Genomic DNA, 23,283 nt, shown 5'->3' with positions numbered 1-23,283 from the left:
CAGGGTCGTCATTAATTCCAAATTTTCACTGAATTCAAATTCTACCATCTGCCATGGCAGGATTCAAACCCAGGTCCCCAGAACGCTACCTGGGTCGCTGGATTAACCATCCACTGATAATACCACTGGGCCATCGCCTCCCTCTTGATTCCCCTTCAATCTGGGGCACAGGAGGCTCAGGGATAGTCGAGTGGCTTCTGTCTAACGCAAGGCACCAGCTCCCAGGAAATTCCTGCACACACGCGTGTGCGATGTTACCGGTGTGGTTGCAGCCTGGATGGCGATGGGTGGCGTGTAGGGAAGCATTGACCATTCACACACATGAGCCATCATGACCATTGCATGTGTACAGGTGAAGCCTGTACACAGACACAAAGCTAACACAGAGCCCGCTGCCTATGACTGGCGCCAAAGTATATATGATAAATGGAGCATCTATCGCATGTGGGACACATTAGTAAGCAGTTGACTGAAAACAGCGTCTCCTGGAGATTCACAGAAAGAACCCAAGATGAGGGAGCAGATCTGTTGTGACCCTGACAGCCACTGGAAAAGCGTGACCACCAGGATTTTTGGAACATATTCATTCCCAGTGGCTCAGTGGGTAGCACTGCTGCCTCACGGCGCTAGGGACCCAGGTTCGATTGCACTTTTGGGTGACAGTCTGTGTGGAGTTTGCACATTCTCCCTGTGTCTGCGTGAATTTCCTCCCACAGTCCAAAGATGGAGAGGCTAGATGGAGCTAAATTGTCCCATAGCGTCAAGGGACGTGTAGATTAGGTGGGTCACAGGGGATGGGTCTGGACGGGATGCTCCGAGGATCAGTGTGGACTTGTTGGGCCGAAGGGCCTGTTTCCAAACTGTAGGGATTCAATGATTCCATGATCTATGATCTATGATTCATTGCCCACCTATGTAGGTGGACATAGTTGGCGATGCCATCATTTAGTGCCCACTCCTAGCTGCCCTTGTGAAGGTGCTAGTGAGTTGCCTTCCTGACATGCTCCAATCTGTCTGGTCCTCGGAGAGTGCTTTCCAAACTGTTTCCTGGTGTGACCCCAGTCTCTAAAATTGTTGTGACCCTTTGACTGGAGTTTGGGTTGTGGGGACCTGTGAGGAGCTGGTGGAGGAAGGACAGTGCTACCTTAGAGCTCACGACTTCAAAATTATAGCATGTGGCCTCCGCTTTGCAAAGGCACTGTCTCTCAATGCAGATAGCCAGGGAATTCCAGGATTCTGATCCAGCGACACGGAAGGAATGACAATGTATTCCCAAGTAAGGATGGTGAGTGGCTTGGAGATGAACTCATACATAGAACAGTACAGGACAGTACAGGCCCTTCAGCCCATGATGTTGTGCTGACCTATTATTCTACTAAGATCAATCTACCCTGCATACCCTAAATTTTACTATCCTCCGTGTGCCCATCCAAGAGTCGCTTACAAGTCTCTAAAGTATCTGACTCCTCTATCACTGTGGACAGCGCATTCCACACACTCACCACTCTCTGTGTGAAGAACCTACCTCTGACATCTCCCCTATACCTCCCTCCAATCACCTTAAAATTATGCCCCCTCGTAATAGTCATTTCTGCCCTGGGAAAAAGTCTCTGATTATCCACTCTATCCTTGCCTCTCATCATCTTGTAACCTCTAACAAGTCACCTCTCATCCTTGCTTGCTCTAAAGAGAAAAGCCCGAGCACCCTCAATCTTTCCTCATAAGACCTGCCCTCCAGCATCCCGGTAAATCTGTAATGACGGTGTTCCCATGTATCGGCTGCCCTTGTCCTTCCAAATAGTGGGGGTGGCGGGTCTGGAAGGTGCTGTCTCGGAGCCTTGGTGAGTCAGCTGACTTGGGGGCAGTTTTTGTCCCAGCAGAACCCAAGTGCCCACAACAGCCTGGCGCGAAATTTCAGGCACATTGAGTGAGCCGATGCTCTGCTGTTGCAGCCATCCCTGCCTGGTAAGCCCTAACGCTGTGCTGAATTTGCTCCTCTCTGGCAGTGCTGCAGTTCGAATTAATGGCAGTGGTACTGAGTCTGCAACGCTGAACCAACACAACACACCACCTAGAATCTGCAGATCAGATGCATCAACTTACAACTTAGTGAAATTCACGGCCAACATAGCTGCAGCCGACTCCAAGGTGTCGAAAGAAAACTGTCAGGAGAAGTGCTGTTCTCAAAATCCTCTCACTTGGGCAAGCAAGAAGGTGTGAAACCTCAGTGACTCATGCAATTTTTTTTTCTCTCAGTTGTTTCTTTGATTGCTGCTTTCACTGGCAAGATCAGGATGTCGTGGGAATGCAGTGCACCCATGTTTCCAGTCCGAAATCCCCGCCCAACTTATTCCAAATTGGCAACATGTCTCTCCGGAGGGGATTTTCTGACTTGCAGCTGAACGTCTCATAGATAAAGGGCTCCAGGAAAGTTAGAAATCAGGAACCCATTTAGTCTGGACATTGGCAGAGCTGAGATCCAAGAGAAAATAATCTCTACGTAAACACAATCGCTGATAATCAAGGAACACGAGCACACGTTGTTCATCCAATAAAGCAAAAGGTCATTTCAAGTCAATTGTCTTCACAAAAGCACATTTAGGATAAACTAGACAAATGAGATTGCTCAAGGACCAATTTCCCGGTAAGTTTCCCAATCTCTTTAGTCGCAATCCAGATAATAATGCAACAGTTTATAATATATATGTGTGTGCTTTTGTTTTAAGTCAAACAGCCCAGCACGGCACTAGATTCAGAATGAATGCTGCTGTACCACTTCTGTTTTCCACCCTGCTCTGTGTAACATTCTGGCTCCAATGAAAAATATAATAAGAAACATTCTTCATTCAGAATCTGTTTCAGATACATCTGTCAGGTGTCAGGATTTGGCAGTGAAGGGTGCAATATCTGCTGAGGAAATCCCTCATTCGCATCATCCAGCTACAAACATAGCTCGAAATAAAGAGGAGGTTCTTAAATTAGATTTGAACTGTTGGTTCATAATTGATGCAATGTTTCATTCGCTGAGTGTAACCGGCTGCACGCAGTCTATCACAGGGAACCAGGTTGAATGATACCTGCGGTCTGCAACAAAAAAGACTGGTATTTGGAAATCATGTTCTTTGCCATTTCAGACATCTGTGATTTGTTCTCCCTACAAACAGTGCAGTTTCCTTCCACATGGGAAAAAAACAGCAACAGACATCCACTTTACAACACAGAACTTTTCATCTCAAATTACTTCCACCTTAGTACTCAGGGAGAAGGTGAGAACGATGCAGTGGGAATTCATAGAACATAGAACATTACAGCACAGTACAGGCCCTTTGCCCTCGATGTTGTGCTGACCTGTCATATCAATCTGAAGCCCATCTAACCTACACTATTCCATGTACGTCCATATGCTTGTCCAATGACGACTTAAATGTACCCAAAGTTGGCGAATCTACCACCATTGCAGGCAAAGTGTTCCATTCCCTTACTACTCTCTGAGTAAAGGAACTACCTCTGACATCTGTCCTATATCTCTCACCCCTCAATTTAAAGCTATGCCCCCTCGTGCTCGCCGTCACCATCCTAGGAAAAAGGCTCTCCCTATCCACCCTACCTAACCCTCTGATTATCTTATATGTTTCAATTAAGTCACCTCTCAACCTTCTTCTCTCTCATGAAAACAGCCTCAAGTCCCTCAGCCTTTCCTTGTAAGACCTTCCCTCCATACCAGGCAACATCCTAGTAAATCTCCTCTGCACCCTTTCCAAAGCTTCCACATCCTTCTTATAATGCGGTGACCAGAACTGTACACAATACTCCAAGTGCGGCCGCATCAGAGTTTTGTACAGCTCATGGTTCCGGAACTCGATCCCTCTATTAATAAAAGCTAAAACACTGTATGCCTTCTTAACAACCCTGTCAACCTGGGTGGCAACTTTCAAGGATCTGTGTACATGGACACTGAGATCTCTCTGTTCGTCTACACTACCAAGAATCTTACCATTAGCCCAGTACTATTACCATTAGCCCAGTACATTAAATTCATTAAAGCTTCCACTACAATCATTGGTTGCATTGTGGGACGGCATAGAGTGTCATCTCCAATCCCACCAATTGCCTGGGAACTGACAGCAAGAGTTCAATGCCAGTGGAGTTCTCTGAGTAGTGGGCGAGTATCTATCAAACTGAAATTTAACTGTGTGCATTGGATTTGTCTTTGACCTTCGAAAACTGCAGAAGGAACTGTAAAGTAGTTCACAGAAACAGCCTGTGAGGGTAGTTAATACTCCAAAGATCCTCAGACACTGCCTTCCGAACACACCACCACTTCCATCTAGAAGGACAAGGGCAGCAGATGCATGGGAACACCACCCGCTGAAACCTTTCCTCCAAGCCACCTACCAGCCTGACGTGGAAATATATCACCGTTCCATCACTGTCACTGGGTCAAAAACCTGCAACTTCTTCCCTAAAGGCATTGCGAGTCACTGGGGCATTGTGCACATGGACTGCAGCAGCTCAAGATGGCAGCTCACCCCCATCTTCTCAAGGGCCAGTTTGGGATGGGCAACAAGTTCTGGCCTTGCCAGAGATACCAACATCCCATGAACAAAAACACTATCCATCAACCATATGGGTGGCTCAGTGGTTAGCACTGCTGCCTCACAGTGCCAGGGACCTGGGTTCAATTCCACCCTCAGGTGACTGTCTGTGTGGAGGTTGCACATTCTCCCCGTGTCTGTGTGGGTTTGCTCCGGTTTCCTCCTACGTCCAAAGGTGTGCAGGCTCAGGTGGATTTGCCATGCTAAGTTGCACATTACAGGGATGGAATGGGGGTCTGGGTGGGGCGATCTTTGGAGGGTCAGTGCAGATTCAATGGGCTGAATGGACTCTTTCCACGCTATAGGGATTCTATGAATGATTGTCAGTACAAAAATAGTAGCACTATTACCTTGAGTACAGTTCGGGGGGGAAAAAAGGAAAGGAATGAGATTATAAGATTATTTCAAATCAATGAGGATGTCATGATCACCAGATTGAAACTGGCTCTGCATAAACTCACTAATAGCGGGGCCAATTATGACTAAAGTCAGTGTTACACAATTGGTACAGCGGTGTGTATTCAGACTGGCAGCCTTTTATTACTTGATTAAAACCAGAAAATGTGAAAATACGTAGCAGATCTGGAAGCATCTTTGAAGAAAAACAAGAGTTAATAATGTTTCAGCTGACAGGCCATAGATCTGAAGCGTTAACTCCGTTTCTCTCTACACACATGCTGCCAGAGCTGCTGAGCACTTCCAGCATTTCTGTTTTTATTTCAGATCTCCAGCCTCCTCTGCACTTTGAGCCTGGTGCATTTGGGAAGCTTGAGCAGCCAGCGATGACTGTTTCTGCAGAGCATTGTTTCTGAGGCTGTTCCATTATAAGTCCATTTCGGTCCAACTGTGATCAACCCCTTTCCTGTTGCGTCAATATTGTCCTTGTTGCAAGGATTACTCAGGGCAATTCGGGGGTCACTGAAGAGGAGTTCAAAACTAACAGGCAGTAAGACTGGAAGACTGCATGTGCGAGAGACAGAGAAGCGGATTCCATCGTCACCTTCCCAATCAGTGACAGGCAATAAATTTTGGACAGAGATAATGGGAACTGTAGATGCTGGAGAATCTGAGATAACAAAGTGTGGAGCTGGATGAACACAGCAGGCCAAAAAATTTTGGACCTGTCGGTGACATCCACACTCATTTTTTTTTTACAACAGCTGACCATCCAGCAGCTAAATGTGATTGCTAGTCCTGCAGTTGGTCTGCTACCGAACTATCCAAGCGCCGTGCACCTGGGGCTCAGGCAAGTCCAAGGAGCCTTGAGGGGCTCGAAAGAAGTTGGTGCATAATTAATTGTGCGTTACAGCAGATGGTATGGGTTAGAAGCCCACAGGCAGCTTCTGCTTTGTGCGATCGAACAATGTTAGCTATCAGGAAAAACCAAGGGAGCTCAGAGAAGTTCACTGTGAAATGTCGGTGTTGTGCTTGTAAGTCCTAGGGCCCAGAATCTGGGGCAGCATGGTCCCATGTTTGCCTCATGTTAACCCTGGGGTGTTAGAACATAAGCCATACCTACTTCCCTATGATCTTTTCAAGCTTGTTTGGGTTTTGTCTTCAAGAAGCTATTTATTCTTTGCTGATGGAAGAAATATGGCTGAACTGTTTCTAATAGCAAACCAGATACAGTCTAAAACCTACAGATCTGACCAAGTTACCATGCTGGTTAAAGTTAAAATGTTTTATGGACTGTGGAGGAAAAGAACTAGAAGGGATTGGTGCACCTCTTCAAGCTCAGTTGTCACACCAACAAACCAAAGGCAGACAACAATTCCACACCTTTAAAGCAGACCCATCAGCGAAGAAATCAGCAGTCATCCACGGAGAGTATTTCAATCTCTTTCTTATAAACCATGTGCAACAAAATAGGTTAGCTTGGTTGGCTGGATGGCTGGCTTGCAATGCAGATTTACACCAATAACACAGGTTCAATTCCTGCACCAGATAAGGTCACCATGAAGCTCCTGCCTTCTTTACCCTTGCCTGAGGTGATGAACCCCCACGACAGCAGCCCTCTGGGACTATGGCAATGTGACTTATACAGTACTTCAGTAACTATAGGGGAGACAGTGGAAGTATCCAAAAGTCCACACTATTGCACCAAGAATATGAGTTCAAAGTCCAACCGTTAGTTGTTGGAATTTAGAAATACAATCAATAAGATCTAGAATTTAAGGAAATCTCGTCGAATAAAACTACCAGCAATTGTTGTAAGACAGAAATCTAGTTCACTAAGACCCTTTAGGAAAGGAAATCTGCCATCCTTACCCGGTCTGGCCAAGACCCACAGCAATGTGGTTGAATCTGAACTGCCCGGTAAAGCCATTCAGTTCAGGGGGCAAGAAAGCAACAAATGTTGGCTTTGCCCGTGACACTCACATCCTGAGAAAGATATTTGTAAGAAAATTCCCAGCATTTTATTCCCCTGCGCCTGAGGATTTGCAATTCGCCTGAAATTCTCCACTCAAAAGATATTTGTGCCAACAGAGGCTACAGGTGCAGAAACGAACACCCAAAGTCCGCAGAGAATTGCATGATTTTGAACACCAGAGGAAGAGATTATTTGATTTGGCTGCTTGAGATGTTAACTACTTACCCCAGCCTTATAGTCCCTAAACCCTTCCGAATCCTTCTCACTCTCTCTCCCCACCTTTCTCTCTCTCCCCGTTCCCTAACCTCCCCGCTTCTCTCTCCGTCTCAGACATGGTGCAACAACATTGCTGTAAACTAGGTCAATCTTAAAATTTGCTTCATTACTTTAGCTCCCATCAATGGCTGACAGAGAATGAAGGATTAAACTGTTGGAATGGTGCAATGCGCGATTCTATGGTTCCAGATGAAACACTACAGTTTTAAGTTTAACCAAAACAATGAAGGCACTGACGAGGCTGTGACAAAACCATTCCTCAATGGCAGCCTCATTAACAGGGTTCCATAAGAAGCACGATTACATCTTAGAATACAGGATTGAAGTTGTAAAACTTTAGAGATAAATTAAGTGGAAAACAGGTGTTTCCTCAAGTGAAGTCAAGCAAATGTAAACTCAACTTGAGAGCAATAAGTGTCCTAACCAAAACCAGGCTGAAAATAATTATTATTAAAACCTGTTAAACCATGTGGGAACACACAGAAAAAAAAGAACAGGCCATTCCGTCCATCAAGCCTTTATCCTATTCAATGTCTTTATCCTACATAACCCTGTATGCCATTGGTCATTAGAAGCCTATCAAGATCAACTCAAAGCATACTCAAAGACAGAGCTTCTACATCCCCCTGGAGCAAAAACTTCCAAAGATTCACAACCCTCTTGAGCAAAAAGAATTTTCCTCATCTCATTCCTAAATGGCATCCACCTTATTTCTAATTTTCTAAACTCCCCAGTCAGGGGAAACACCTTACCTGCATCTACCCTGTCTATGCCTTTAAGATACAACAAGATCATCTCTTGTTTTGAGAAGCTCTGGCAAATACAGGCTCAGTTTGCCCGATCTCTCTTCACAGGACTGTCGTGCTATCAGGAATGAGTCTGGGTGAATCGATGTTGCTCTCCCTCTATGGCAACAGTATCGTATCTATATGATAAGGAGACCAAAACTGCACACGGTGCTCCAGGTGCAGTCTAACCAAGCTTCTGTACAACCGAAGCAAGATCTCATTGTTCCTGAATTCACATTGTCTTGCAGTAAACGCTGACATTCCATGAGCCTTCCCAACAGCTTGTTCCACCTGCTACATTCACCTTCAGTCACTCACTGAGAAAGATCCCTTTGTACCTCTAAACTTTCCACCATCTTACCATTTAAGAAATGCCCTTGTTCCTCCTCCTCCTTCCACCTTCCCGCATTATACTCCATCTGCCATGCACTTGCCCATTCACAAAAGCTAACCAAAACCTCTTGAAGCCACTCTACATCCTCATCATAACACACATTCTCACTTCACTTTGTATCCATCTGCAAAGTTGGAAATATTACACTTGGCCTCCATCTCCAACTCACCAACATATAATCTGAACAGCTGGGACCCACGTATTGATCTTGCAGTACCCCATTCGTCACAGCCTGACAATGTGAGAATAACCCACTTCATCCCGACCCTCTTGGGAAAAAGGTCCACAGATGCTGGAAGTCAGAGTCGATAAAATGTGGAGCTCAGCAGGTTAGACAGCATCAGAGGAGCAGTAAAATTGACATTTTAGATCTGGATCTTTCATCAGGACCTGATGAAGGGTCCAGACCCAAAATGTCAACTTGCCTGCCCCTCTGACAATGACTGACCTGCTGCGTTCCTCTAGTTCCACATTTTATCGACTTATCCCTACTCTCTGTCTTCTCTGTTAGCCAACCCTTGACCCATGCCAATACATTAGCTCCTTCCCTATATGCTTCCATTTGGCTAACTATCCTCCTGTGAAAGACTTCATCAAAAGCCTTCTGAAAATTCAAGTACACTAGGTCCATCTGAACTGGTCTAGGTGATTGTGAATAACAGACTGGGAACTTGCTCCCTCAGGGACGTGTCAAATTACAAATGAGACAAACCACCTTCCAGATCATAGAACAGCGAACAAGAAGATGGGCTAGAATATATGTGAAACGTCCTTCTGTATGCCTCAAAGTGTTATTTCTGAAGCATTATACACCAAAAGAGGCTCCAAAATTATATTCATGATATTCTCTTGCCTGGATGGGTGCAGCCCCAACAAAACACAAGAAGCTCAACACCATCCAGGACAAAGCAGCCGCTTGATTGGCACCACATCCACAAACATCCCACTCCCTCCACCACCGACGCTCAGTAGCAGCAGTGTGTACTATCTACAAGATGCACTGCAGAAAGTCACCAAAAATCCTCAGACAGCACCTTCCTATCCCACGACCACTTCCAACAAGAAGGACAAGGGGCAGCAGATACAGGGTAACACCACCCCCTGCAAGTTCCCCTCCAAGCCACTCATCATCCTGACTTGGAGATATATCACTGTTGCTGCAGTGTCACTGGCTCAGAATCCTGGAATTCCCTCCCTAAGGGCATTGAGTGTCAACCCACAGCACACGGGCTGCAGCGGTTCAAGAAGGCAGCTCACTCCTACCTTCTCAGGGGGTAATTAGGGACAGGGCAATAATTGAATAAAAATGAGTATAAACCAATTTTAAAAAAAGCAAACAGAAAGCGATGTATCTAATCGAGTGACAGTGACATGTGCTGGACTCAGCAACGAGAGAAAGAACATTCTGTAGCCATGAGGGACTACCACCCCATACAGCATCTCATCTGGGGTACCTTGGAGTAGGTCGGAAGGAACCTACTGGGATCAGACCTATAGTCAGTCCTCGGTGAAGTAAACCTTTCTAATATATTCCAGGCTACGAGTTACCTGGGAGGCAACCAAGTAGGAGACAGTGTGGAACTGAGCAACCGTCAATATTAAACTGAGACCCTGTCTGTTTTCCCAGGTGAGTGTATAAAGTCCAACTGCACTCTTTCAAAGAGACACAGAGGAAACAAACCTATGCTTGGCTGGCAGGATCTGAGCGCTGATGAGAAAATCGCAGCCTTTCGTAATGCATCAGGACAGATGCAAGAATGCCAAACTTCAAACGATCACAACAATGTCTACAGCAGGAGAAAAGCCTGCTGATTGGTCAGCTAGTCGATTGATTTGACACAGTGTTGCCATGGAGAAAGCACAAGGGTCTGATATTTCCCCAGGACTTTTGTTTAATTCATAAAAGGTACAACGATTGGGTGTGTTCCCTTTCTCTTGACGAGATAAGCCCCGTGTAGGAATGTTCAGACACTGGCGAAGCGCCCCCTGCAGGAAAAGAAATGAGTCTAGCAATTGCACCTTTCATGAATTCAACAAAAGCAGGTGATCCATGATGTATGGCAACACCAACCAAGCAGCACACTCTTCCTGTGCACCATAAAATGTTGCTGCCCTGGAATTTTGACATTCTTGAGTTTATCCTGATACGGACACGCTGAAAAGATTTGAGAGCATTTCCCTTGTCTCAGGCACACTCAAGAGCAGGGAGTTCTCTGCAGTGCCCTGACTAGGATTTATCCCACAAAAGCATCATCGCAGCAACAGATTGGTCGGTCATTACCACATGACTGGCCGCAGGAGCTTGCTGTGCAAACAGGAACAGTGACTGTGCTTCAGGAGTACTTCAAGGGTTGCCAAGTTAGAGATGGCGAAGGGCACTTTACAAACGCATGTCTTTCTGGACAAGATCCATTCTGACATTGATGATCTCGTGCCTTCCCAAACGAGTGAGCAAGGATTTCCAAATGGCTGCCAATTTAGAGAACCGTCTATCAACCACAACAATGAGCTTCCAAAAGCCAGCCCTCTGGGTGTGCTTGTTTAGACTACGTTTTCCAACAGGGACTATGTTAGCTACAGAGAGCCTTAAACAGCTAAACATTTCAGCTGGGTTCTAGACTACCTGTCAGCAATACGTTACTACAGTCAGATGCTCATAAGAAAGGATGAAAATGAAGCTAACTTGTCTTGCAGAAAAGAAACACTACTCTGCATTTCAGCTGCATATCTTATTAACTTAAAATTGTATGAATCAGTATTGCCCAGAACCAACATATTTAACACTGCAAAACAACATTGGAAGGCAGATGAGTAGGAGTTTTTCTTGACAATGTAATGAAACCTCCAGCAGCAGGGGGCGATGGTGAGGGACAGCACCAAACAGGGGAGCTCGAGCAGTTGTGCTGGGGACTGCCAGCAGCAGGGGGCGACGGTGAGGGACAGCACCAAACAGGGGAGCTCGAGCAGTTGGGTCAGGACCTCAGCATGAAGTCGCGGTGTGAGGGTGAGAGCTGAGCGGGAGAATGTATGCAGTCATGCCAGAACCTCCTTCAGGCGACAGTGAGGAAGGGCAGCTGGAACAGACCCTCTTGGGGGGTAAAAAATAGGATGCCTTTGGGGGAAGAAAGAGCCGATAGACAAAGAACTTCCCAACCTACTGTAAACCACCGTCTTAATTCCATCTAAATACTAACTTGGTTAGCCTCAATTTCCCTTCATATTTGTAATGATCTGATCCAGCAGGATAAAGAATCCCTGCTTCATGATTTTTGGGCTGTCTGTATGTTCGAATCTATCACGCCGAGATACTGCTCACCAGTGAAAGCTGGGAGGTCCCAAACTATGGGCAATGGAATGAGCAACTAGGATCCAGACAGAGGATGGTGAATTGGTTGAAGTCACTGCTGCAAAAGTCTCTGGTGCCACTTTATAGATTGTCCTTAAGACAGAGATCGATGGATCCTTGATCAGTAAGGAGATCAAACGTTATGGGAACAAGGTAGGAGAATGGGGCGGAGAAATGATTGACCGACTGAGCCCTAAAATCTGCTCCTTGATCCTGGGGTCACGACCTGTGAGGCAGCAATGGCTGCTGTGACAGTCCCAGGAGCCTCCTACCTGAGGGATACACGGGCCGGGAATGACTTCTGCTGGAGGTGGTGGCCAGGTGGGAACAGCTCTCGTTCCCAACACCAAAGCCTGACGAGTGCTCACCGATGCGGGGGAGTGAAGAAAATCTGGAAACCACGTCCGAGTTGAAGGAGCATCAAGGCTGTGTGGAAGCTTCTAGAGCAGGTGACATTTTCCTTTTATTTACAGGATGCGGGTGTCCCTGACAGGGTCAGCGTTTACTCCTCACCCTGAGTCACTCTTGAGAAGGTGGTGGTGAGCTGCCTTCTTGAATCGCTGATATTCATGAGGGACAGTCAACATTAAGATGGTCCAGGATTTTGACCCAGTGACAGTGAAGAAACAGTGATATATTTGCCAAGTCAGGACGGAGGGGAACTTGCAGGTGGTGGTTACAGAAATAGCAAGAGCTGAGGCTATGCAGAGTGCCGAGGGCGGTTCGGCGCTGCCCTGGGTAAATTAATATAATCATTTCCTCATCACTATCGTAAGCTACCGCATAACCTTTTCTCACTCACACTGCTCTGTGTCAACATCACAATTCGAATGTCAGGGTCTGTAGACTGTCCTGTTCCTTATAGACGGCTCTCCTTTTACAGGTGCCCTTTCTGTTCGTGGTACTGAGGTCAAGACATTCCATTGTACCGAGCTGTCACACTGTACAATTTCATGTGGTGATAGCATCGTCAAGGCAACCTAACATGGTCATCTCATGGTAGCACAGTGTCCATATTACTGCACCAATTATTGAGGGGCCTGGACCCATATGATGAAGACACAACTTCAAAACCCACCATGGCAACTGGACAAACGTAACTAACAAAATCTGAAATCAAGCTCGTTATTAATAATCCAGAAATTGAGGGCTCCTATGGTGCAGTTATAGCATCCCTATCTCTGAGCCAGGAGGCCTGGGTTCAACTCCCACTTGATCTAGAGAGATGCTTTGGCAGGTCTGCGCAGGCTGATTTAAAAATATCCAGAAACTGTCATTTACCAACAATAAAAAGCTTCTGGTTTCCTAGTGGCCTTCAGAATAAAACAAAATTCTCCTTCATGAGTTATACACTGAAGGTAACCAGGCCAAAAGCTAAAAGGAGGATAAACTGGGAAGAAATCTCATTACAGTGAGCACAGAATGTGTGTGTCTGTGTGTGCGCGTGTTCGTGTGCGTCTGTGTGTGTCTCTGTGCCCTGTAATAAACAATAATTCGTAAGTATGGAAACCAGCTCTGTGCTTTCTATCAACCTCAGTACGAAAATCAGATAAATTGGGGGATCTTGCATACTTGTTTTAAAAGTTTTTGCAACAAATCCACAAATAGTGAGGCTCAATTTCCAGTGCACTACACCAAGAGTTAAGCACACATTCAGTCAAAAAAAAAGCAAAAATAAACAAGCCCAAACTTGGAAGTAAATTTATCAGCAATCACCATTCAGCCCATTCCTGAGCTCTAGGATTCTATGAATTTACAATAATTCATCATTTCCAGCCTTAAGTGTATCTCTTTTCATTTGGAGTGAGAAGGGGTTTGAAGCCTTCTCAATCCGCTTCTCACTACCCATGAATTCGATTTTTACCAAAGGATCACTTGCATTGAAATAGTTCGGATTCAAATCCTTCCTGCGATAAGAACAATGCAAAAGCAAAAAGGACACACAATCCTATGGCTGATAGTGGTTTACATGCTGGCCTGATGCAACTATGTCTGCAGAGTTCTTCTTACGCTCTGCATGGAATGGACGAGTTACAGCTCTCTCGGTTGCCAACCTATTCCCTGAGCTACTGTTTCTACAAAGGTTAAACTAGTCCTGAGCTATTTTCGCACAAGTCTGCAATTGCCAACAAAACTTACTGAAAATAGCATGGACATGCACATTTAGTTGGAAATAAACAGCGAAGGACTGTGGTAAAACTTCATGTGAGGGCTGAAGCTGTGCCTGGCAGATGAACGCACAGTGAAACAGAAACTGTGCAAGGCTATGGGGAAAGGAAGGGGAATGATGCTGACATTAAATTCTCAATCGATAAGTCAGTGCAAACACGATGGGCCCAATGGCCTCTTCTGCGCTGTAACATTTCATGATTCTGTACAATATCATTGACAACGTGCACGACTAAAATTTGTCACTGTGCAATAAACCTTATCGATCGAAAAAGAATAAAAAAAATTAGTGGAATTGAATAGGTAAATATATCTTCTCAAAAACCACCAGGAAATAAGTACCAGTCTCCAGAAGATGATGCGAAGCAATTAAAGCAAAGAAAATGTCCTTTAAGGAAAGGAATCTGCTCTCCTTATCTGGTCTGCCCTACATATAACTCCAGATCCTCGGTAATGTGGCTAACTGCAAATGCTGGGAATCTTAAATAAAACCAGAAAATGCTGGTGAAACTCAGCAAGAAGGCAGCATCGCTGCAGAGAGAAACAAGAGTTAATGCTTCGGCTCTGATAAAAGGAATCAGACTGGATTGCAAATGTTACCTCTGTTTCTCTCTCCACAGAGGCTGCCTAACCTACAACTTTCTCTAGCATTTTCTATTTGTACACAACCTTGGGGCTTGGGAATATAGTGGTGCTCCTTCATCATTAGTGGCTTGACACCCTATACTTCACTGTCCAAACACCATTGTGGTTATAACATCATAAAGAGACTGATACACCAACCAACACCTTCATAAGCAAGCGAGGGAATGGCATAAACACCTCCCTCAGGTGTCACCAGAAACAAATACTTACATACAAGAAATTTAATTCTCCTGGATTACTGGGCCAGAGGGAAAAGACCCTTTGAAATATACTAATTGCCCTCATAAAACACACACAAGATTTACAGATAACACAGTGTGGCATTGGAGGAACAGGTCAGGCAAGCGACAGAGGAGAGGGAAAGTTGACATTTCAGGTTGGGACACTTGGGTCCACAATGCGTTATCTCTGACTCCAGCAGGGGCACTTCTCACTATCTCTGAATAAGATTTTACAGTCATACGCCGTTTATAGCCAGCAATACTTTCAAGACAAAATCGTTGCAATGTATGAAGTAAGGTATGGTTTCACAAGCCAAATCAGATTCGGTTCCAGACATGGCTAGCTATTCAGAAACAACGCAGAGGCAATGAAAGGGACAAGAGATGTGGTAGAGTCAGGGACTATGGCAGAACACATTGGTGGATACCTGCACACTGGAAACTATCAGTGATTGAATGCGGGGGCGACAGTCTACACGTTGAGTTGTGGGCTTTAGGGGAAGAAGTCATTGTGTTGATCAGTCAAGCAATAACAGAAGCATGGTTGTTATTAGAAATTTAGTTTAGTAACATAGCAAGGTTCAACCATCACCAGCTGACAGCAGTGAAAGGGTCTAATACAGATATACAAGTTGACCTCCATCTTATAGACTCCAGAAACTTCCTATCACGACTATCACACATTTGTCTTCCTTAAAGCAGCTTGATAGCAGGCAACAATGAACCTTTTAACTTAATTTCCAGTTAATTTTTGTAGCAAATTTCTACAGGAAGCCCCCATTCAGCCCATCTTATCTGTGCTAGCTCTGTGAAAGAGCTATCCAATTAGCCCCACTTATTAATCTGATAAATGCTCACCTTGCAAAGGAAGAAGGAGCACCCAGTCTGTCTTTTGGGTCAATTTATTCACAAGGCCCAAGGCAGATTACTTTGCTCTTTCACGGCCAACTCCAACTAGACGAAAACTGATTCTTAGAAAAAATAAATTCAATTCGGCCCATTTGTTTGTTATATGATGCATCTCTATGAGTGGAGGGGCTTCAACAGGGATCTTCTACCCAGAGGTAGGGGGAGTAGGACTGTACCAGAAGACCTTCAAATTGGTTCCTACATATGTGTCGTAACCCTTCCCCAATTAAAATCTGTATATCTTAATCGCAACTGGAGCATTTACCGATTCACACAGAACTGACACAGAATTTGCAACTTGAGCAACATTCTCCTGCTCTTTTCCCCACAGTGCTTCATCTATCTCCTTTCCAAACACATCTTCAGTTTCCTTTCTGAGGAAGGGTCACCGAAGCTGAAACATTAACCCTGTTTTTTTCCCTCCACAGATGCTGCCAGACCTGCTCAGCCTCTCGAGTAATGTTGTTTTTGTTCAATTTCCTTTTGAAAGTCACTACTGAACCTGCTTCCCATCACCTTTTAAGACAGTGCATTCCAGATCATTGTAATTCATTGAACAATTCTACTATCCCCAGGGCCTCTAATTGCCTATCTGTCTCTTCAGTTTGTTGGAAATCTTGCAAACTACTTTCTCTCCCTCCTTCTCAAGCCATATCAATAAACTTCTCCTCAGGTCCAGAACACTGCTGAATTCAGACAGATTCGTGACACGAAGCTATCCCAACCTAGATGATTCAGTGTACTATTTCAGCGCAGCTCCTCAGTGTAACATTGTAATGGCCTGCCTAAAACAGCTTGCAATGGGCAACATTTACATGAATGGAAGTATTCTCAGTCATATACAAAAATAGAGAAAATAAATCACGAGCATTCAAATTTCAGATTCTCTGCTCCTCCAGCCAGTTTCCAAACCAGTTAGAAGTGATATTGGTATCAATACAATAATCGAAACGAGGCAGCCCGAACACCAGAGCTGCCCAGAAATTGTGTGTATTTTCTTCCTTATTGTAGTTTAACATTCATAGTAATTATATAATTATTTCAGAAAGGCACAGACGCCATGCCCCTTCCACAGAGCTACGAGGTCTGGGTTCAGGCCCAGAGGTATACACTAGCATCTCTTTGAACAGTTGGATTCGGAAAAGGTTTTGCAATTATTTCAGAGAGGTAACAGGTTATCACACAAGCACTACAGTCCAGCTTCTTCTGTCCTGTCAGAGCCTGTGGTGTTATAACAGCTCAGTTTGATCCATCACAGCACTTAAAGAACCGTCCGGCCTGAGCCCTCACTGGTTTTTGAAGCAGAGCTGCCTGTTCTGGTTGTCTAAGGGGGGATGTAAATGCTTTGGCGGTATTTCAGAAGTTCTTGAAACTAGTAAGCAGGACAGGCAGGTTGGTTTACAGGGAAAGGGTGCACAGGTTGGGCTTGTATCTTCTGCAGTTTAGTGACAGCTGACCCGATTGTAACATGCAGGATCCTGGGGAATCCCTGACAGGTGACCGTGGAGGATGTTTCTGGGAATGAAGAGTCTGAGTTATAAGGAGAAGCTGGATAGGCTGGGACTTTTTCACTGGAGTGTAGGAGGTTGAAGGGTGACCATATAAAGGTTTATAAAAATGAGTGGCATATATAGGGTGAATGGGAGGTGTCTTTTGCCTAGTGCGGGGGATATTGAGACCAGGAGGCATACTCTTAAGGGAAAAAGAGAAAGATTTAAAAAAAGATATGAGGGGCAATTTTTTGTTTTTACACCGAGTGTGGGCCATGTGTGGAATGAACTGCCGGAGGAAGTGGTGGATGTGTACATAATATAAGTACATGAATAAGAAATGTTTGGAGGGGTGTGGGCCAGGAGCAGGCAGTGGGGACTAGCTTAGTTTGGGGTTATGGTCAGCATGGACTGATTGGACCGAAGGGCCTGTTTCTGTGCTGTATGACTCTATGTCTTATGGGAGAAGCTAGAACTCAGAGTTATTGCCTTGCCCATTTCAAACAGATACGGTAAGAATCTTTCTCAGAGAAGGTCCTGAAAAGGAAATTGAGTGTTTTTAAGGCAGACATGGACAGATTCTTATTCAGTGAGGGTGTGAACGGATATCAGAGGCGGGCGTGAATGTGGATTTGAGATTACAACTGGTTAATCTACAATTTTGTTCAACGGTGGAGGGGATCTGAGCTGCTGAACAGCCTATTCCAGCTCCTGTTTCATATCTTCGTGATATGCAACAGAGTTGAGAGCTTCGAAATTGTAAAAGGGGCTCGAGCAACTCTTCTGTGTGGGGTTTGCGCATTCTCCCTGTGTCTGCGTGGGTTTCCTCAAGGTGCTCCAGTTTCCTCCCACAGTCCAAAGATGTGCAGATTAAGTGGACAGGTCGTGCTAAATTTCCCGTAGTGTTCAGGGATGTGTCGGCTTGGGTGCGATAGCCATGGGAAATGCAGGGATAGGGAAGGGTATGGGTCAGGGTAGGATGCTCTTCAGAGGGTCAGTGTGGGCTCCGTTGGACCGAATGGCCCATTTCCACACTCTAGGGATTCTATTTTAAATGAATTTGAGAGAGAAATAGATGGGAATCTGGGGCTGGGGTTGGAAATTACTGTAAATACACATAGGTAGCCCAAAATCCAGTAAATTCTCTATCTCAAGGGTGGAGGATTTCAGACATCAGACCTGTAATGACACTGTTCTATTGATAAATAGTTAACAAACAAACAAAGCTTACCTTCAGGCAGTACTTGTGCAAGTCCCAGGTAGCAAGTACAACATAGCACAGCACAAAGAATGAGGGCTCTCCTGGGGAAATAAATAGTTAGAATTTCATTAAGATTTGTATCTAATGTCAACAACAATGCTGCAAAAGCAGAAACTGCTGGAGCACCGATGCAGAGAAAGCAGAGTTAACATTTTGGATCTAGTGACCTTCTTCAGGGCTGGACCCCAAATGTTAACTCTGATTTTTCTCCACGGATGCTGCCAGACCTGCTGAGCTTTTGCAGCAACTTCTGTTTTGTTTCTGATTGCCAGCATCCGCAGTTTTATCGGTTTTAGTCAACAATAATGTCCTAATTACAAATTTGATCTACTCCACTAAATTCTAATATTGATAAAATGGAACTGATAAAAGCCTGCCATTTAAATTAGAAGGCGAACACAAGCTTCCCTAAATCTTTAGATCTTCTTGAATGATTCTCGCCTTTTTTGCTCATCATTGAGAGATGTGGAAGTCCAGTGTGTGTGTTAGTCACCCTTCATGACACCAGTCCTGCTTCCCTTTTTATGGAATCAGAACATGCTGAGAAACTCAGCTGAGGCAGATAGGGCGAGAGAGGAGGAACAGGTTCCTTAGAATACTGGGATTCCCCCAGACTGCACCAGGAGGGGACCCTCCAGACACTGACTGTTCCGCCAAAAACCAACAAAACTAATCTACCTCAGAAACCTCACCTTAAACATTCCCCATTTCTCTACACAATGGCTCAGTGGTTAGCACTGTTGCCTCACTGCGCCCAGGGACCTGGGCTCGATTCTAAACTCAAGCAACTGTTTGCATGTTCTCCCTGTGTCTGCATGGGTTTCTGCCGGGAGCTCTGGTTTCTTCTCACAGTCCAAAGACGTGCAGGTTAGGTGATTTTGTAGAATCAGCAGGCTATTCAGCCCATTGAGTCCACACTGACACACAGATGAGCATCTCACCCACACCCACGCTGCACTTCCCGTGGCTAATCCTCCAAATCTGCACATCTTTGGACTGTCAGAGGAAAACCAGAGCACCCAGAGGAGAATCTGCAAACTCCACACAGATAGTCACCCAAGGTTGGAATCAAACCAGGTCTGTGGCACTGTGAGGCAACAGTGCTAACCATCCCAGAGCTGAAATTGTTCATAATGTTCAGGGTAAGCATGGTGGTTTAGATACAGTAAAAGTGGGGTCAAGGGATAGGGTGAGGTGCTGTTCAGAGGGCTGGTGCAGGCTTGATGGGCCAAAGGGCTTCCTTCCACGCTGTCAGGATTCCAAGATTTACTGCATGTACGCCCTAGCTCCCCGGTCCTGCTTTCTTCTAAGAAATGGCTTGGAAGCAGAAGCTGCTTAAAAAATAAGGGATCACTCACCTAGCCGCTAGGCTCACTCAGAGAACTGGACACAACCCGTAGACAGTGTTCCTATATTGACACACTGATAATACATTAAACGTCTTGCATATAGACGCTCACCCTTCCCACATGGGACACATTTAATTCCAGTAGGCCTTCACACATGCATTACATCCCTACTGTCACAATATTGCATCCTCTAGGTCACCTGAGATAAAAGGTGAATTGTCAACATTCTGTCAGACAGAAACCACTGGCGGTGGGTTACCACCCCTCAGGCAAAGTGGTATCATCATAGCAACTCCAGCTGCAGGAAGTGAACCCACACTGCTGGCATCACTCTGCATTACAAAACCAGCCATCCAGCCAACTGACCACCAATCTCAAATTGGAAACCTACTAGGAATACAGTGTTTCATATCTCATACATGACCGATAACTTATTGTTGACATTTTGTTATAACTTGCTGATCAAGTTTTAAACCCACCGGCTCAGCCAGCAAAGCGACCATCTCAAGATAAGCACTAGATTTGAAATTTGAGAGTCCCTTCGAAACTCTAATAACAGCGGGCAAGAACCTGTTCCTAAACCTGTTGGTATGCGTGTTTAAGTGTTTGCATCTTCTGCCTGACAGGAGAGGATGGAAGGGATTACAACCAGGGTGGGAGCGGTCTTTGATAATATTAGTTACTTTTTCCAAAGCACCCGGGAGTATAGATGGAGTCAATGAATGGAAATCCATGCATGTTGCAGCTGTACAGGGCAGTGGTTAGCCCACTATTGGAATATTTCACTTCTGGTCTCCCTGCTATAGCAAGGATGTTGCTGAACTTGAAAGGGTGCAGCAAAGATACGAAATATTGTTGCCGAGTTTGAGCTACAGGGACAGGCTGAATAGGCTGGGTTTTTGTTTTGTTTTGGAGCATCAGAAGCTGAGGCGTGAACCTTACACAGGTTTATAAATTCATGAGGGGCACGAATAGCCTAGGTCTTTTCCCCAGGGTGGGGCGAGTCCAAAAGTAGAGGGGCACAGGTTTAAGGTGAGAGGGGAAAGATTTAAAAGGGACTCGAGGGGCAACTTTTTCACACAGAGGGTGGTGCGTGTATGGAATGAGCTGCCAGAGGAAGTGGTGGAGGCTGCTAAAATGACAACATTTAAAAGGCACCTGGATGGGTACATGAATAGGAAGGGTTTAGAGGGACATGGGCCAAATGTTGGTAAATGGGACGAGGTCAGATTGGGACGTCTAGTCAGCATGGCTGGTCTGTTTTTGTGCTGTACATCTCCATGACTCTAAGATAACAATGTGTGGATGAGCAGCTATGATCATATTGTTTGGCAAGACAACCTTGAATGGATCCTATTCTCTAAGCTTCAACATATGATCTTCTGATGTTATGATGACGTAAGGTGAAGTATTTAACATGTCAACTTTAAAAGTGGCACCATGACAAACTCTCAGTGGAATGGTATGTGCGAACATCAAATGTTTCTTCTGGCTTCTAAAGAAAACCAACACTTAGGATGAAAGGCAGTGAGGGGATGCGTAGGTCACAAATGCTGGCCTTAACAGAGGCCGATGCTTCCATCTCACAAATGAACAATCTCAACGATGCATTGTGTTGGGGCAATGCTCTCGAGTAAGTTTTTCGCCAAATAATTTTCGAAGAATATCTTGCATTTCCAGGATCCTGAGTATTACAGAATACATGCATGTCGCTCTGAGACTCTTCTGTAGAACAGTCAAACCAGTGAACAAGGGGCTTTAAGCGTATCCCGATTATTAAAGGTTTTAGTGAAATCGAAAGCCAAGATTTCGCTACATATATTTATGAAGTATTCCATGGGTCAGATTTATAAATAGAAACATCGAGTGTAGAAGCCAAGAAGTTATACGAAACCTGCAAGACGACACAAGCACAGCCTCAGCTGGATTACTGAGTCCAGTTCTGGATATGTACACTTTAGGAAGGACAAATAGTCTTTGGGGATGGGAGAGAAGGGATTTACAGTAAGAGTTCTAAAAATGTGACATTATTGTTATATGGATAGACTGTGAAAACTAGGGTAGTGCTCCTTGAAGCAGAGGAGGTGAAAAAAAAAGATTCAATGCCATTACAAACAGCTTAGGCAACTAGAAATTAACAAAACAGAAAGTTCACTTTCTTCAATGTCTGAAAGGTTGATAGCAATGTGTCTGTGTGTGTGTGAAATTATTGCTAATTAGTGTAACCACAACATGGGGAAAGACCTTCATACAACGATAGAGACAGTAGGAGCTGCTGATGCTGGAGTCTGAGACAACACAGCATGGAGCTGGAGGAACAGAGCAGGCCAGGCAGCATCAGAGGAACAGGAAAGCTGACAATTTTTTCTGAACAAGGGTCCCAAGCCAAAATGTCAACTTTCCTGCTCCCCTGATGCTGCCTGGCCTGCTGCGTTCCTGCAGCTCCGCACTGTGTTATCTCTACTTCATACACAACAGGTTGGATTGGGATGCTTGATTGGGTTTTGGATTGAGTTTCAACAGGAGGTTTCAAACAGGAATTGTTTCGATTTGATATGATTTATTATTGCCATGTGTACCCAAGTACAGCAAAAAGTTTTGTTTTGTGTGAAGTACGGGCAGATCACAACATACAAAGACACAGAGATCATAGGGTAATTGAGCAGAGCAAGGAATACATGTTGAGGCTGCAAGGAAGGTGAACAAAATGCATTAGATTCGAGAGGTCCATTCAGAAGTCCAATAACAGCCGGAAAGAAGCTTCTCTTCAGCCTGTCAATACACGTGTTTAAGCTTTTGTATCTTCTCCCTGACGGAAGAAGTTGGAAGAGACTGTAACCAGGGCTGGAGAGATATTTGAGGATGTTGTATCAGAGATAATGGGAACGGCGGATGCTGAAGAATCCAAGATAACAAGGTGCAGAGCTGGATGAACACAGCAGACCAAGCAGTGTCAGAAGAACAGGAAAGCTGATGTTTCGGGCCTCGACCTTTCTCTCGGCCCGAAACGTCAGCATTTGTGCTCCTAAGGTGCCGCTCGCCCTGCTGTGTTCATCCAGCTCCACACTTTGCTATTTGAGGATGTTTGCTGCCTTTCAGAGGTGGTGAGAAGTGTGGAGGTGAAGTAGGTGGAGTCAGTTGGATATACTTGAAGGAAAAATGAAATTGCAGGAAGACAGGGAAAAAACTGGGGTCACTGTTGCTCAAAAGAAAACGTAAGCTTAAACCATGCAACTAGAGACTAGCAGTGGGTGGGCAGCTTCAAAGAAAAATAATTTGGGACAAATTAATAATGCTGATAAATGCAAGTTAATTAAAGAAAGCCTGCCGAGACTTCTTCAGGGAAAATCGTGTTTAACCGACTAATAGGGTTTTGTTTTTGATGAGGTGGTAGAGAGAGTTCATTAGGGCAGTGCTTGTTGTTTTAAATTGACTTGTGGGGTATGAGTGTCACCGTCTGGGCCAGCAC

General features: G+C 45.0%; 1 protein-coding gene across 3 annotated transcripts in view; it reads right to left on the bottom strand.

Moving 5' to 3' along the window:
• col27a1b (collagen, type XXVII, alpha 1b) overlaps positions 1-23,283 on the bottom strand; it is a 660,800-nt gene that overhangs the window by 523,151 nt on the left and 114,366 nt on the right. For all 3 annotated transcript variants that reach the window (XM_048559048.2, XM_059638229.1, XM_048559047.2), the window contains exon 2: positions 18,436-18,506. In XM_048559048.2, coding sequence (XP_048415005.2) covers positions 18,436-18,506 — 71 coding nt within the window. The remainder of the gene's footprint in view (positions 1-18,435; positions 18,507-23,283) is intronic.

This window comes from Stegostoma tigrinum, chromosome 29, assembly GCF_030684315.1.
Source record: "Stegostoma tigrinum isolate sSteTig4 chromosome 29, sSteTig4.hap1, whole genome shotgun sequence".
Classification (NCBI taxonomy): Eukaryota; Metazoa; Chordata; class Chondrichthyes; order Orectolobiformes; family Stegostomatidae; genus Stegostoma; species Stegostoma tigrinum.
The sequence above is the reverse complement of the archived record's forward strand: the minus strand, read 5'-3'. Positions and strand labels throughout refer to the sequence as shown.